At 43.5% G+C, this 17,972-nt stretch overlaps 1 protein-coding gene across 1 annotated transcript; it reads left to right on the forward strand.

Moving 5' to 3' along the window:
• The first annotated feature begins 11,773 nt into the window (after positions 1-11,773).
• Positions 11,774-15,218, forward strand: LOC125507574. The gene is made up of 3 exons (XM_048672117.1): positions 11,774-12,106; positions 13,459-13,545; positions 13,664-15,218. The coding sequence occupies exons 1-3, from the start codon at positions 11,774-11,776 to the stop codon at positions 15,032-15,034; spliced, it is 1,791 nt and encodes a 596-aa protein (XP_048528074.1). The 3' UTR covers positions 15,035-15,218.
• Positions 15,219-17,972: the final 2,754 nt, after the last annotated feature.

Consider the following 17,972-nt stretch of genomic DNA (forward strand, 5'->3'; position numbering starts at 1 on the left):
TGTAGTAGCTGTTTTTCTACTACCAGTAGCCATCACTTGCTAGTCAGCCCGGCCGTCCCCTCGTCCATGTTTAGTCATGGACCTTTACAATCCCCTCCCTCTACTCTTCCGAGCTGAGTGCTGCCGAAGTCCAAGCCATAACATTTGGCCAGCGCCACGGTTGTGGACTGATGGAGAATGAGGAGCGCACAAGCCAAGCTGCCACAACTCGAGCATGGAATAAATCCCATTACCAGCAAAACCAAACTTCTACATTACCATGGAATTGAGAACTTGTCTGAGATATCCAACCCAAGCCTTCGCACAACCAAACCCCAAGGAATTTCTTGCCCAGAACCATTCCTAGTTCGGGGATGTATGATGAAGCCAACTTTGGATCCCGCGGCAGGAAGGGCGGGCGATGTTTGGTCTTTCTCGAAGGATCACATTACGTGGTGTGAAAAAACAAATATTGAAGGTATGAAAAAAGTCAGTGAAGACCGGTCGAAATCACGTATGTTACCAAGAGAACTAAAGAAACTAACGTGTCGTCAGCATAAAAATTGCTAGCGGCCCTAAAAACAAAAAAACTTGAAAGGCTACATGGTTTAATACACATAACAATGTGTGTAATTATAGCATAATAACCTACATTATCTAAACATGCACACCAGGATTGAGGAAGAGAAAGTGTGCATAGCACTTGTGTAGCTGGTCAAACAAGGAAATTGCAATGCATGTGTCATCGTTTCTTCCCACCATTTCCCTTTTTACATTTTAGGATGAATAAACTCGCCATCTAGTGAGTTTACCGTTTCTTCCTCTCATTTTATTTTGATTTTTTCATTTTCCATACATTATTCGTTTTTCCTACCCATCGTAGGATACCACCACTCAAAGCTGAAACCTAAGTTCGCTCTCAAGATTTTGAGCTTCGTGCAACATGGGTTAAGATTTTCTTTAGTTGCTGAGCATGTTTGTACTATGCAGGATATCTGCTTCTGCTCTATGAGGAATGATGGAGGTGAGAGTGCGTCCAAGCGGTAGACGGTGTGCCGACAGTGGCACTGGTGGGTATGAAAAAAAACTGGATAGGAAACTTTGATCAGTCTCAAGTAAAAAGAAAAATGAAGGAAGTATAGGCTGATCTTTTTAGTTGCTTATAAAAAATGTGTAGATGCCAGTATTTATCTCCATAGGTATGTGCTCCTTATTTCCTAAATGCATACTCAAAAGCGTGTAGTATCGTCAATTATTATGCATCCACTCATAGTTGCAAATGTTGGATTGAAATCAAACATGTAGTCGGTACTCACCTACGATTTTCATTCCAAAGGAAGACGTGGGTTTGCCGATGGTGCAATATTTGGCATTGTATCCTTGAAACCACCCATCCATGGAGGAGGTGGAAGCTATGGAAACTCTAGATCCTGTAGTCAAGATGGCGGGTGGCATTAGGTCTAGGGACGGAAGGTTGTGGACTCCCATGGACATCAAGGAAGACAATGTGGTGGAGAGGGTGGTGTGGTAGTGTTTTCAAAGGTCGGGGGAGAGGACACGGAGGAGAAGGCTACATGGTTATGCGTCGTTGTTGTTATTACTACTGATGTATTGTTGATGTTTCCTTTTTAAATTAATTTCAGAAGGATGAGAAAGTGTTTGGTGTGCCTTCTTGAACAGTCACATTACATGGTGAGAAAAGAGAAAAAATGACTAAAGGTGAGAAAACAATATAAGAAGACCAGTCAAAATCTCATACGTACAAATAGAATTAAAGAAACACACATGTCAGCGGCATATAAATCACTAGCAAACCAAAAAATCAGAGAGGATTGAAAGGCTATGCAGTTTAGTACATGTAACAATGTATGTAGTAATAGCAAATATGCGCATGAGAACCTAGGATGAAAAAGTGTGCATACCACTTGTCAAGCAAGTCAAAGAAAGGAAATAGCAATGCAAGTGATATTGTTTCTTCCTACTATTACATTTCCACCCATTTTAGGATTAATAAACTCACCATTTAGTGAGTTTATCATTTCTTCCTTAAATTTTATTTTTATTGTCCCCATTTTCCTGACATTTGTAGTCCCCACCCCCCAATTCCAATATACAACCACCAAGATTTTATAATATGGGGTTTATGATTTTCTTATAGTTGATGAGCATGTTTGTTCTGGGTAGGATCCCTTCTTAAGATCTTTGAGGAATGATGGAGGTGAGGGCGGCGTCCGAGCAGTGAGGAGGGATGGCTAGAAGGGAGCCGCTTGGGTTGCCAACAGCCTGTTGACGCCACTGTCCTCCGGCCCCATGTAGAGCATGTGCATTGCCTACTACATTCGGTAAGCCCAACTTGCTATCAAGCCTCAACATGCCTGTTGGACCCGGCGCGGCTGCCATAGGAGGGAATGTTGTGCCGACGTTCTAGGTGAACACAAGGAGGAGGATGCGAAGAAGCGTGGCCGACCAACTATCTATATATGGTGACGAAGGCTCCACGTCATTGGCATTGGTGCATATGGCCAAAGTGCAATGGAAACAGTGTTAGTCGCGCTCGATGAGCCTGGGGCTTTCTCACCGCCTGCGGTCAAATCGATGGTGGGCAACGTGCCGACGGCAGCACTGGTGAGGATGAAGAAAAAAAGATAACACTTATGATTGGTAACAAGTTAAAATAATATTAAATAAAGTATAGACTTGTTTTTGTAAATACTTCTGAAAAAGTGTAGACACAAGTATTTTTCATCCATAGTTATGTGCTCTTCTAAAGCATACTAAAAATGGGCTTAGTATCATCAATTATTATGCATCCACTAGTAGATGAAAATGTTGGATTGAAATCAATATTCATCTGCAATGTTGATACGATGGAAGAAGAGGATTTCACGATAGTGTAATAGGTGATATTGTATCTTTGAAACCACCCAATCAAGGATGGATGATGAAGCCATGGGGACTCTGGATCCCGTAGTTGGGAGGGCGGGCAATGTTGGATCTATTTTAGCCGCTAATTCCTATGGACATCGGGGAAGACAACATGGCACAGAGGGTGGTGTGTTGATGTTCTGAGAAGTCGAGGGAGAAGACAACATGGCACGTGTAGTTATAACACAAAAACATACGATCCTAAAAAATGCACACTGAGACCTAGTTGGACGAGAAAGTGTGCATACCACTTATCAAGATAGTAAAAAAGGAAATATCAATGCAAGTGACATCGTTTTCATCCAACTATTTCATTTTCCTCATTTTAGGATGAATAAGCTTACCATCTAGTGAGTTTATTGTTTCTTCCTCCCATTCATTTTCCCTATTTTCTCAACATTTGTGGCTTCTTTCCACCCATTCCAAGATACCACCACTCGAATATGTAAACTTTGTTCGCCACCAAAATTTCTAGCTTTGTGCAACACGTGATTTATGGTTTTATTATAGTTGTTGAGCATGTTTGTTCTAAGTAGGTGTTCTGCTTTTGCTATGTGAGGAATGATTGAGGTGAGGACATCGTCTGAGTAGCAAGGAGTGATGGTGGGAAGGGAGTCGTTCGGGCTGCCCGATAGCTCACATACGCCAAAGTCCTCCGACCTCATGCAAATCATGCGCATGACCTGCAACCTAGACGATACCGATGTCACTTGAACTACGTCGGTATTTCCCCAAAGAGGAAGGGATGATGCAGCACAACTACGGTAGGTATTTCCCTTAGTTATGAAACCAAGGTATCAATCCAGTAGGAGAACCAAGCAACACTATATAAACGATACCTGCACACAAAGAACAAATATTTGCAACCCGACGCTTATGAGGGGTTGTCAATCCCTCTTACGGGTAACGGCGTAGGAATTTGCCAAGTTGACGGGATAAAAATTGTATAGACTGGATAAATAGATCTCGAATAAACGCGAAATAAAAGACACAAATAAAAAGTGCAGCAAGGTATTTTTGAGTTTTTAGAATAATAGATCTGAAAATAGAAGCAAATAAAAATAGATCTTGAAGGAAAATAATAGATCGAAAAGCAAATATGATAAAGAATAGACCCGGGGGCCGTAGATTTCACTAGTGGCTTCTCTCAAGAAAAAGCACGCGGTGGGTAAACAAATTACTGTTGGGCAATTGATAGAACCTCAAATAATTATGACGATATCCAGGCAATGATCAATATATAGGCATCACGTCCAAGATTAGTAGACAAACTCCTGCCTGCATCTACTACTAATACTCCACACATCAACTGCTATCCAGCATGCATCTAGTGTATTAAGTTCATGGAGAAACGGAGTAATGCTATAAGAACAATGACATGTTGTAGACAAGATCTATTCATGTAGGAATATACCCCATCTTGTTATCCTTAATTGTAATGATCAACACGTGTCTTGCTGCCCCTTCTGTCACTGGGAAAGAACATCGCACGACCAAACCCATCACAAAGCACCTCTTCCCATGGCAAGAAAAATCGATCTAGCTAGCCTAACTAAACCAAAGATTCGAAGAAGAAATACGAGGCTATAAATAATCATGCATATAAGAGATAAAAACTCAAATAACTTCCATGGATAAAATATATTTGATCATAAACTCAAAGTTCATCGGATTCCAATAAACACACCGCAAAAAAGAGTTACACCAAATAGATCTCCAAGAGACCATTGTATTGAGAATCAAAAGAGAGAGAGGAAGCCATCTAGCTATTGCCTACGGACACGTAGGTCTATAATGAACTACCCACGCATCATCGGAGAGGCACCAATGAGGATGATGAACCCCTCCGTGATGATGTCTAGATTGAATCTCATGGTTCTAGAACTTGCGGCGGCTGGAATTGTGTTTCATCGACTCTCCTAGGGTTTTTGGAATATTTGGGTATTTATAGGGCGAAGAGGCGGTGCGGGAGGACACCGAGTTGGGCACAACCCACCAGGGCGCACCTGGGCCCCCAGGCGCGCCCAGGTGGGTTGTGCCCCCTCGGTGCACCCCTCTGGTATTTCTTTGGCCCAAGTTGTTCCTTCTAGTCCATAAAAATTCTCCAAAAAGTTTTGCTGCATTTGGACTCCGTTTAGTATTGATTTTCCGTGATGTAAAAAACAAGCAAAAAATAGCAAGTAGCACTGGGCACTGGGCACTATGTTAATAGGTTAGTCCAAAAAATGATATAAAGTTTCTATAAAATGATTTAAAAACATCCAAGAATGATAATATAACATCATGGAACAATAAAAAATTGTAGATACGTTGGAGACGTATCAGATACTCTCTACTTCTTTCAAAAGATCTTAGGCCGCTAACCTCTGCATGCATGTTGGCCCCAACCTAGCTGCCGCGGGAGGCAATGGCGCCCGAATGTTCCAAGTGAACGTGAGGAGGAGGCCGCGAAGAAGCGCATCCGGCCAACTAAGTACGATGATGAAGACTCCATGTCGCTGGCATTAGAGCCCGTGCCCAATCCCATAGACCCAATGATGGTGGCGCCCGTTGAATCCGAGCATTTTCGTCGCCTGATGTTAAACCGGTGGAGGATGGCAAGCCGGTGGCTGTATCGGTGGGGATGAAGGAACAAAGATAGCAAAAAATTAATAAAATGTAAGTATAAATTAAAGGAAGGATAGACTAAATTCTTTTATACTTCTAAAGTAAGTGTGCACACAAGTATTCATCTTCCATGGACATGTGCTCCTTCTCTAAAATCATACTCAAGAGGGCCATGGTATCGTCGATTATTATGCTTCCAGTTAGTAGATGCAAATGTTGGATATGGATGTTGGCATCAAGAGATGCGGAGGTTGGGGGTATTTCTTCTTTTAGAAAAAAGATGAAAATGTTGGATTGAAATCAAACATGTAGTCTTTACTCACTGTCATTGTTGATTCTGATGGAAGAAGAGGATTTGTTGCCGCTGCAACAGGTGACGTTGTATCCGTGAAATCACCCAACCAAGGATAGACGAGGAAGCCATGGGGACTCTAAGTTCGTAGACAGGAGCCACTAGATCTAGGGCCAGCAGTTCCCTAACACCCATGGATAGCGAGGAAGATAATGTGGTGGGAGTGAAACTTGTCGGAGCTATGAGAGGTCGGGGGAAAGTACACGGAGGAGAGGGTGGCGTATTGTTGTGGCCTCTATTATTGTTGATGCGTTCCCACCATTATTTCCTTGTGGAAGGCGGAGACAACATTGGCGTGCCTTCTTGAAGGGTCATGACACTGTGAGGAAAACAAATCTCAGGACACCAATATGTACCGAAGATAAGCAAAGAAACACGTGTCAACAGCACAGAAAGGCAGCAGACCCCTAAAGTCGAAGAGAATTGAAAGGTTACGCGGTTTTGTACATGTGATGTAATAATGTAGTAATCACACAAAAATCTACAATCCCAGAAGCAAATTAAACATGTTTACCCGGCAAAAATACATAAGAACATAGGAAGATATAAAAGAAAGTGTGAATACCACTTGCCATTTGTCAAGCCGACAAAGAAAGGAAATAACAACGCAATGGCTGTTGTTTCCTTGGGGGGTAGAAAACGCTTGGCGCACATTCTTGAAGGGTCATGATGTTGTGGCAAAAAAGAAGAAAGAAAACTGAGCAAAGGTGGGAAAATAAATCTCAGAACACCGCTGCATACAAAGAGAAGTAAAGAAACACGCCTACCAAGAATCACCACCAGAACCCTCAAATCGAAGAGAATTGAAGGTCACGTGGTTTCTTGCCCGTGATAATGTAGTTAACACACAAAAATCTACCCTCACAAAAGAAAAAAAACAATAACATAATTACCATGCAAAAAAGAACCTAGTGTGTGTAGGAAGATAAAAAGAAAGTGTGCACACAGTTGTCGTTTATTAACCATCAAAAGAAGGGAAATAAAAGTGCACGTGCCATGTTCTGCATCCCCATGTACGCTCGCGCTGGAAAACGGGCAACGAACGCACACAAAGTGTATTCACTGCGCCCTCCCCTCCCCTCTTCCTCCTGCCGCGACGAGGTCTAATAAAACTGGGGGATCCCATGCACGACTCCCTCCGACTACACGGGCCCCCGACCCCAAGAAAGCCCCAAGTCATTCCGGTCTCCCTCACCCTGGCTCCATGTGTGGAGTACGTGTAGGCAAGCACGTAGTGCAACAACTAGAATGTCCCCCAAAGCGAGAGGAAGTTGGGGCAGTTGCTTCGCCTTCACCTTCTCATCCCATGTCCCGAAAGCAAGAGGAGGCTTGTATGGGCATTGCATTGACCAGATATTGTGGTCTAGGTCATACGTTGTCACCTTCATCGTTAGACATATTACCTTATCATCATACATTGCTAGACACATATTGCTATTTGAGTTACTAATTGCCGTCAACATTGTTAGATATCGCTTCTTTGGTTCTAATATGTGTCACATTGACTTAACTTTTTCAGGGTAGCTGTTTTATTGACAAGAATGGGTCCTATTGACATTCTAGTAATCTTTTTATGTAGGCTGGTCTATGAACATCTTTGTCTTGATCGGATATAAATTTGTTGCAGAAATCTTGGTTGGTAAGCCCTACAGTTGAGCACCTATTGTGTTTCGAATCATAAAATGTTGTTGTCTTGGTAGATAATTTTTTGTTGATCCATGTGTTCATTGCATTGACCATCTATTCTTGTTAGAGTCATACGTTGTTGTCATCTTGTTCAATAATGTTTTTGTCAGTTCGTATGTTCGTTGCATTGACCATCTATTGTTGTTGGGTCATACGTTCTTGTCGTCATCATTAAATGAATGTTTTTCCGTTCATACCTATGTTGCATTGGCCATATATTGAAAAGAATGGGCCGTATTAACATTTGGAGCTCTTTATGTATGCCAATCAGTGCAGATTTCTATTTGGTTGCATGTAAATTATTAATAGGAATCTGGTTGCTAAGACTGCCTATAGTGGGGAGTAACTTAGACTACTAATTAACATTCATATGTTACTAGTCTATATTACTATCTCTATAGTGGGGAATAACATGTGTGGTGTCATGAAACACTTCATTTATTAGGTTGTAGACTCATCTTGTCTTGGTACGTGTGATGTTACTCATAGTGTGAGTAACATACTAGCATATTATAACATGCCTCTTACTTGCCACATCATATATTTTGCCTAGATATGTGTGATGTTACCAGTTATGTTACTCCCATTATGGGTAATCTAAGCCAAAGTTTACTTGATTCCAAAAGTTTATTTCATTGCTCTTGTCCAATTATGTTTTGCTCTTATGATTTGGTAATGATAACCGTTACTGATCCATGACTCCATTATTAGTTATGGGGTGCTATACTATCTAGTTTAGTGCACCAGTCATTCACCATAAAGATTAAGCTATTAAGGGAATGTAGCCATACTATTTGCATTTCAGTGATATAAATTGTTCCCTATTTTAAATATCATGGATGTCCTTCCATGGGAAGAGTTGCCCAAGTATTCATCTTCCATAGGTATGTGCTCCTTTTCTTAAACCATAGTCAAGAGGGTATAGTATTGTCAACTATTATGGATCCACTGAGTAGATGCAAATGCTGGATTGTGAACAAACTTGTAGTGAGTACTCGCAAACGAAATGGATTTCGATGGAAGAAGAGGATTTGTCGCAGGTGCAACAGGTGATGTTTATATCGTGAAACCACCCAACCAAGGATGCATGAGGAAGCCGTTAGGACTTTGGATTCGCAGCCGGGAGGCGCTAAGTCCAGGGCCTACAATCTACTGCCTCTCATGGACATCGAGGAGGATAACATGGTGGGAGGGTGACGCACCGGTGATGCGAGAGGTGGGGGGAGGGCGGCATGTTGTTGCATCCTCGATACCATTACAGTTGATGAAGTGTCGGGTGTTGTTTTCTCGCGGAAGGCAGAGAAAACACTCGACGCGCCTTCTCGAAGGGCCACAACGTGGTGGCAAAAATAAGAAAGAAAACCAACCAGATGAGGTTGGAAAATGAATCACGGAACACCGACTCGTTCGAAAAGAAGGAAAGAAACACGTGTGCCACTGCCACCAGCATAGGAATCACCAGCAGGCCCCATGAACCGGATAGAATCGAAAGGCTACGTGGTTCTGTACATGTAATAATGTAATAATGCATGTAGTTATAACACAAAAGATCGACAATCCCAAAGGAAAAACATAAACATAATTACCCAAATACGAAGCACATAACAATCTTGGAGGAGACAAAGAAAGTGTGCATCCCACTTGCCATTTGCCAAGCCAGAGAAAAGTGGAAGTAGCAACGCAAGTGCCACGCTCTGGGTCCCCATGTACGTAGGCGTACACAAAAATCTAACCTCACAAAAGAAAAACATAAACATAATTACCCTCCCAAAAGAAAAACACATAACAATCTTGGAGGAGACAAACAAAGTGTGCATCCCACTTGCCATTTGCCAAGCCGGAGAAAAGTGGAAGTAGCAACGCAAGTGCCACGCTCTGGGTCCCCATCTACGCAGGCGTACACAAAAATCTACCCTCCCAAAAGAAAAAAATAAACATAATTACCCTGCAAAAAATAAGAACCTAGTGTATGTAGGAAGAGAAAAAGAAAGTGTGCACACCGGTTGTCGTTTGTCAAGCCGTCGAAAGAATGGAAATAGCAGTGCAAGTGTCACACTTCAAGTCTCCATGTACACACGAACCGGAAAAGGAGCAACAAACGCACACAGAGCGTATTCACCGCACATTCCCCTCCCCTCTTCCTACTGCTGCGCCGAGATCTAATAAAAGTGGGGATTCCCATGCACGACACCTTCTGAATACATGGACCCCTAACCCCAAACAAGCCCCAGTCGTTCCGGTCGCCCTCAACCTGGCTCCCTGTGCAGAGTACGCGTAGGCAAACGCACAAAGCAACAACTAGAATCTCCCCGAAAGCGAGAGGAGGTTGGGGCTATTGCTTCACCTTCTCTTCTCCTGCCCCGAAAGCGAGAGGTGGTTTGTATGGCTGCTGCATTGACCAACTATTGTGTTCTAGGTCATACATTGTCGTCTTCATCGTTAGACATGCCGCTTTGTCATCATACATTGTCGTCTTCATTGTTAGACACATATTGCTCTTCAAGTCACAAATTGGCTTCAACATTGTTAGATATTGCTTCGTCACATTGAGCAACTTCTTTTGGGAACTTTCTGTTGACCAGAATCGGTCGTCTTGACATTCTGGAACTCTTTTTATGGAGATTGATCTGTGAACATCGCTGTCGCACTTGCATGTATTTTTTTTGCAGAAATCTTAGTTGCTAAGACATTCATTTGACCAACTATCGTGTTCCGACGCATATGTTGTTGTCGTCTTGTTGGATAATGTTTTTGTACTCGTTGCATTGACCATCTATTGTTGTCGTCTTGTTGGATAATGTTTTTGTACTCGTTGCATTGACCATCTGTTGTTGTTAGAGTCATACGTTGTTGATGTCTTTTTATATAATGTTTTTGTCGTTTCCTATGTTCATTGCATTGACCATGTGTTGCTGTTAGAGTCATACATTGTTATCATCTTATTAGATAATGTTTTTGTCGGTTCATATGTTCGTTGCATTGACCATCTCTTGTTGTTAGAGTCATACATTGTTGTCGTCATCATTAAATGGTTTTTTGTGTCAGTTCTTATGTGTTTTGCATTGACCAACTATTGATAATAATGGGCCCTATTGACATTTGGAGCTCTTTTTATGTAGGCTAATGAGTGCAGATTCTGTTTGATTGTATCTAGATTGTTTATAGGCATCTAGTTGCTAAGCCAAAGTTTACTTGATTCCAAATATTTATTTTGTTGCCCTTGTGCAATTACCTTTTGCTCTTCTAATTTGGTAATAACTATCATTGATGCATGACCCCACTATTAGTTGTAGGTTCTATATAATATTTTAGTTTAGTGCACCAATCATTCACCTTAAAGATTAAGATATTAAGGGAAGGTAGCCACACTACTTGAATTTCAGTGATACTATTCCCTATTTTGAATATCATGGATGCCCTTGCATGGGATGAGTTCCCCATGTATTCCTATTGCAAAATCTATTTGGCGGATTCTAAATGGATAGTATTGTCACTTCATGATGACTTTAGTGACCATGTATATTGATCTGGTATAGTTACATCACCGCGCACTCCGCCTCCCTCTTCTCTCCCTAATAAAAGTGGGGGTCCCACGCACGCACGACTCCTCCGACTAGACACACGGAGCCCCGACCCCAAGTCGCTCCGCCTCCGGTCTCCCTGCGCGTGCAGCCGCAGCGCAACAACCACAATCTCCCCGAAAGCGAGCGGGCAGTTGCTTCGGCTTCGCTTCTCCCCCCCTCGCCGCCACGGTAAACCCCCCCGCTCCCCTCCGCCCCTCTCTTCGCTTCTTTCTTTGATCAATCGAGGCCGCGGAGCTGCAGAAATCTTGCTAAATCTTTCCTCCTCATCCCTCTCCTCCAGCTCGCTCGTTTCTCTCCAGGTGCATTGCGGCCGAGCCACCCCCGCCCGCCCGCCGCCGCCGCATTGGGCGCCGCCTCGTCTTCCCCTGCTCTGCTCTGCTCTGCTGTAAGTAAGACTAAAACCCCTGCCTTGCCTTTTCAGGGGCGAAATCTCCCTCTGCCCGGAACCAAGATTGAGTCTTTTTTTTTCGTCCAAGAAACCCTCTTTGTTTCTTGGCTCAACAAGCCCGGCATCTTCCCGTCGCGCCGCTGATCGCCTCCTGCTCTGCTCTGCTCTGTTTCGCTCGCAGGGTTCATTGGCCGCCGCGGTCTTCTTTTCCGGCTCTGCTGCGAATTTCGTCGAGGGTTTTGGGGGCGGACCATGGGGCCCGCGGCGGGGGCTGTCATCGAGATCATCTCGGACGACGACGAGAAGGGGGGTCCTTTTGCTGCCAAGCCGACCGCCGACGCCCTCGAGTGGGCCTCCAGCCTCCTGCTCGACGACCTCACTGGATTGGGCGAGGGTTTAGACGACTCCGCGGTGATACAGGAGCTCTTGTCCACTCTGGAGGGTGACAAGAAGGCTGCTGCTGACGACGACGACTGCGTGATCCTGGACGGCGACCCCGACAAGCCCCTGGTCGTTGTCAAGGAGGAGAAGCCTGGGAAAGATGGGGCAGAAGAAGACTTGCAGGTTCTTTCGGAGAAAGGGGAGGTACTGATTTCTTTCTTGACTGAAATTCCTCCATGTTACCACATCGTGTTCCGATTCGTACATCATTGTCTGTTTGTATGTGCGTTGCATTGACCAGCTATTGCCTTCCAGATCATACATTGCCGTCTTCGTCATTTGACATATTGCTTTGTCATCATACATTATCCTCTTCACTGTTAGATACATATTGCTATTTTTTGAGTCATAAATTGCCGTCAACATTTTTAGATATCGCTTCGTCAGTTCTAATATCCGTCACATCGACCAACTTCTTTTGGGAACTTTCTTATTGGCCAGAATGGGTCCTATTGACATTCTGGAACTCTTCTTATGTAGTAGGCTGAATGGCTGATCAGTGAATATCTCTGTCGCACCTGCATATAAATTTGTTTCAGGAATCTTAGTTGCTAAGCCATGCATTTGACCAGCTATTGTGTTTCAACGCATACGTTGTTGTCGTCTTGTTAGATCACTTTTTTCGGTTCGTACGTCATTGCGTTGACCTTCTGTTGCTGTTAGAGTCATATGTCATCATCATTAAAGGATTTTTTGTCAGTTCGTCACAGCGTCGCATTGACTAGTTATCGAGTGCAGATTTCTGTTTCGGTTGTATGTAAATTGTTTATAGGAATCTACTCCCTCCGTTCCTAAATATTTGTCTTTCTAGAGATTTCAAATGGTCACCACATACGGATGTATATACATATTTTAGAGTGTAGATTCACTCATTTTGCTCCGTATGTAGTCACCATTTGAAACCTCTAGAAAGACAAATATTTAGGAACGGAGGGAGTAGTTGCTAAGCCAAAGTTTACTTGATTCCAAACATTTATTTTGTTGCTCGTCCAGGGCTCTTCTGATTTGGTAATAACTGTCATTCATGCATGACCCCCACTATTAGTTGTGGGTCCTATAATTAATATTTAGTTTACTGCACCAATCAATCAACTTAAAAGCTTAAGCTATTAGGGGAAGGTGGCCAAACTACTTACATTTCAGTGGTATTGTTCCCTATTTTGGATATCATGGATGGCCTCCATGGGATGAGTTCCCCATGGATTGCTATTGTAAAATACAATTTGGTGGGCTCTAACCGGATAATATTGTTACATGGTGATGACTTTAGTGGTCCCTGGATATTGGTAGTGTATGCGTACTGCCATATCTTATAGTTGCTGATGATGAAACTGGTGATTATTTAAGGAACTGGAAGTACCCCACTGATTGTCATGGCAATATATGTTATTTTTTTAACCATGTTAATTATTGGGCCATGTGGCATCCAGGAGCCATCTCAAAGCTCCCAATTTTAGAAGAAGACATGTGGTCTTATAATTCTCTTCTATTTTCAGGTAGCATGCAGGGATTTCCCCCATCCACGTCATCTATGTGCTAGATTGCCTTTTGGAACTGGATCTCATGCAAATCATTGCACCATGGTTAGTTAATGAATGCAAATCTTTGCCTTCTCATTTGATCAAGTTATGGAAACAGTATTGAATGCCAATTGTTCCAACATGGATGCATTACCATATTTTGCTTTTCTTCTTGATGCAGTGCCACTGTTATGTTTGTGATTCTCGTGCTCCATGCCCCTGGTGGGGCAAAGGTACCATGCCTACTGATCATTGCCATGCTACGGATAAGGATGAAAAATGGAAGAAACAGAGGCAGTCACTCAAACGCAAGAGCATGCCACCATCTAAGCGTGAAGGTGCCAAGAAAATGTCTCTCTCAAGCTCAACAACACCATCCTCTCAGCAATTTACAGGGCATCAGGTATCAGCTGCACAACCATATGCACATTTGGGGACAACCGTAAACCACCCTTCCGCGGCAAGGGTTCCTGTTGCAAGTAATGTCAGCCAAAATCAGCAAAGACATCCATCTGCTTTGGGGACAAGTGTAAACCAACCTTTCGCCGGAAGAGTTCCTGTTGCAAGTAATGTCAGCAAAAATCAACAACTGAATCCATCTGCTTTGAGGACAACGGTAAACCAACCTTCCACCGGAAGAGTTCCTGTCGCAAGTAATGTCAGCAGAAATCAACAATTGCATCCATCTGCTTTGAGGACAACTGTAAACCAACCTTCCACCGGAAGAGTTCCTGTTGCAAGTAATCTCAGCCAAAATCAACAAATGCATCCATCTGCTATGGCTGCACGGAATGCGTGGAGAGCCGCCCATCTGGCAAAAGCATCAGCTCCTGCGCCAAAAATCTCAGGCAAAACAGGGGCTGTTCCTACAGTTTATACACCATCAAATGGCTATGTTTACCCTGCTCTTCTTAACAATGCCCCAATGCATCCAGCAACCCTGCGTGCAGTTCAGACAGTACAAGCGGCACCCGGAAGCAGGGTACTGCCAGGAGGTAACCTTATTCAGGGTTTCTCCACTCAGCGTTCTCTTGCTGCGTCTGTGCAGGTTCGGCCAATGCCACATCCCCAGGCTGCTCCAAATGGATCGTTTGGTACTGCTGGAATGCAACAGCTTCGTCAGTGCTCCACACGAGTAGCTCAGGCAACACAGGGAGTAACTCAGGCACCACAAGGCATACAAGACGCATCAGCTGTGCAGAAGTCATGGCAGATTGCACTTGCTAATCTGGCCTCTGATCTTGGTGTGTCTGACTACAATGACGAACAACCGCCTGTTCAACAGTCTGTCAGCACTCAGCCTCTGCATCCCAGCCAGCTACTTGCTCAACCAAAGGCAGTCAAGGGGCCTGAAACGCATTGCAGCAGTATTCCGGCGGCAGCGGACATGAGGCCGTCTAATGGTCATCCCCAGCAGGATAGCAAATCTGCAGACAGTGCTATTTCTATGCAGAAAACACAAGCCTTGTGCATACTGAATTCCCAGAGCAGCCTTACCTCAACTGAAACTTCTCTGAATAGCTTAGTAGCTAAACCTGCCATGGAACATTGAGCCTCTGCTGAACCGTATTCTTGATACCCTTTTTTGTGCTCTTACATGTCCAAATTAGAAATATACTCCGTATTTCATAGCTGAGAAACTTGCTCTTGTGGCCTATCCTAGAAGAGTAGAAAGGGCACTCCTTAAGAAAGTGAAGTGCTGTAGAGTTCAGATATCTGATGTAATGGCTTAAGACTCCGAATTAATGGTCAATTTTTCAGTGGTTTTTTTGTTCATGATAGCCATTGATGTGTTTCTTCTTCATAAATCATGCGCTTTGCACTTACATTGCAGGAAAATGGTTAGCCTGAACTTTGGTTCCTCTGTTTGCTCAGGTTTCATGTTTGTGCTGGAATAGGCATGTTCCCTTTCTCCAGTTTTTATTGTTCATGTAACCTTTCATTACTTTGACATTGTGCCTGATATTTAAGGGGCTCCTCTATCTATTTTCTGCCTTTCTTCGGAGCACGTGTTGTGTCCAGGACAGTGGCACACATAGCTCCTAGTTGATTTCTGGGTATATAATTTGCTTTGACTTGGGTTGCCATCATCTGACGATTTTGTTTTGAACATCCACTTATCTGTACCTTGGCGTGTTTTAATTATAATTACGTAGTATAGTACTCACTCCGTCCCAAAATAAGTATTGCTGACTTAAGGCCTGTTCGGTACCTCTCCAGATTCAAAACTCCATTCCGTGCCAGGAACTGGGTCTGAGCCGCTCCGTGCGATTGCGCTGCCGCTCCCTCCGCTCCAAGAGTTGCAGCTGTGGAGCGGAGTGGATCCGAACAGGGCTTTAATACAACTTCAAACTTTTACTTACGGCTGGCTACTGCTGATAATTTTGCACACTGAATGACTATTTTACTCGCTGTCTCTGAGCTCCTGCAGTAAAATTTTACGGCCGGCTACGGTAGCAGTGTAAAAAAGATGACAGCAGCTTCAGATGAGCCGAAATCGGCACCAAGAATATCTACTTGTGCAAGCAGCCAGTTTAAATGGCGGGATGGCCGAATCATAAAAACTACAGAGCGTATGAATTCTTTCTCCAGAACTTCAATCACTGCTTCTGAACCCGCCCAAGATTAAAAGCAAAATGCTACTACTTCTTTATTCGACTGAATGCTTATTTGTATGATTCTTAATAATAACTGTATGTGATGGAAAATATACTCCCTCTGTTCCACATTGTAGTGCGCCCGCGCTTCCTGAAATCCAACTTTGACCATAAATTTAACCAACGAGACCGACTGCGGCGGCGACATAAATTATATCACTAAATTCATATCGAAAATACGAATTTAGTGATATAAGTTTTGCTCCTGCCGCAGTCGGTCTCGGTAGTTAAATTTACGGTCGAACTTGAATCTCAGGAAGCGCAGGCGCACTACATTGTGAAATGGAGGGAGTATTAGATACACACCACGCAGAGTACGTACTCATTAATAATAATAAGCTACTCCCTCCGTTCCGAATTACTTGTCGCAGGTATTGATGTATCTAGATGTATTTTAGTTTTAGATACATTCATTTCTACGACGAGTAATTTGGAATGAAGGGAGTAGTAAAGTTGGGAACCCCCTCGACTGGCAGCGTGTGCGCCAAGGACTGGTGAAGGGGGTGTAGATGAGCTGATGGAGGCGGAGCAGCGCAGTGTCGATCATGTCAGGCCGGTTGGCGGCGCCCATGACCAACACCTCCTCGAAGAAAGAGGACGCACGCACGGCGCCGACTGCCTGGCCTTCAGGAAGATCTCATGGACGTTGGCCTCGCTCTCGCCGAATCACATGGTGAGCAAGTTTGAGATGCAGAAAGTTGTGTGGTTTACCAATAAATTTCAGTAAACCTAATTATTACTGTCTCCGTTCGGGTTTCCTCACCTTGTTGCTCGGCAAAAAAGCACCCGATTCCACGCAATGACGCAAACGAGCATGATCTCCTCCACTTGCCATGCGACCAGTACAAAAAATTACCTAAAAAGTGCTACTGTAAAAGAATTACAGTGTCATTATATGTACTCTTTTTCCTCCGGCGCACATTCGTACACATCGACAGACATGTCCACGTAACCGCAAGAGAGAGCGCAAGGCATGCATACCGGACTCGCAAGCGTTGCATATGCTGTGTTGTAGGCAGTGATCTTTCTGACGGCCAACAAATATCCACATCGCTTTTGCCCTCCCTCCGTTGATATCCATCCTTTGCCTGCTTCCGTTCGTTGTACACTTGTACTACCAGTGGGCCGCCTATGGAAAATATCGGTCTGCCACTAATTGTACATATATTCTTGAATTTTGGCAGAATTTGGGTTGTGCAATGACAGAAATTAGCAAAAGGACACCTCAAGTTGGTATGAGATTCAGAGATTCACATGAGGCTTGGGTGTTTTGGTTAGAATATGAGGGGTCACATAGGTTTTGATGTGAGAAAAAGATGCACCAACAAAAGCAAATTTGATAGAAAGGCGACTTCATGCAGATTTGTTTGTTCCAATGAGGGCATTAGACTGAAAGGGCAAACTGATTGTGAGCCAAAACAAAAAGTATAGTCCATTTGATGGAAAGGCGACTTCATGCAGATTCTGGGTTGATGCTAAAATGCTACTTGACTATGCACACTTTGGTGATGTTGTCACATTTGACACTACATTTGGTATTTTTCTTGGGCTCAACCACTTTAGAGAAACAACCATTTTTGGTGCCGCATTGATGTTTGATGAAACACGTGACTCATTTATATGGCTCTTCGAAACATTTCTAGCCGCGCACAATGGAAGGCAACCTAAGACTATTTATATAGATCAAGATATACCAATGGGGAAAGCCATAGAGAGAATCTTCATGGAATCATATCATGGATTGTGTACCTTCCACATAATGCAAAATGCTTGCAAACATTTATCTCCAATGAAGGGCGAAGAGGAAGATGAAGTTGGGGAGAGAGATGAAGT

The sequence above is a fragment of the Triticum urartu genome, chromosome 5, assembly GCF_003073215.2.
Source record: "Triticum urartu cultivar G1812 chromosome 5, Tu2.1, whole genome shotgun sequence".
Classification (NCBI taxonomy): Eukaryota; Viridiplantae; Streptophyta; class Magnoliopsida; order Poales; family Poaceae; genus Triticum; species Triticum urartu.

Coding starts and splice junctions, on each gene's coding strand:
- LOC125507574 (XM_048672117.1), top strand. CDS start 11,774: ATGGGGCCCGCGGCGGGGGCTGTCATCGAGATCATCTCGGACGACGAC. Junction 12,107..13,458: donor TTCTTTCGGAGAAAGGGGAG/GTACTGATTTCT, acceptor TTCTATTTTCAG/GTAGCATGCAGGGATTTCCC. Junction 13,546..13,663: donor ATGCAAATCATTGCACCATG/GTTAGTTAATGA, acceptor TTCTTGATGCAG/TGCCACTGTTATGTTTGTGA.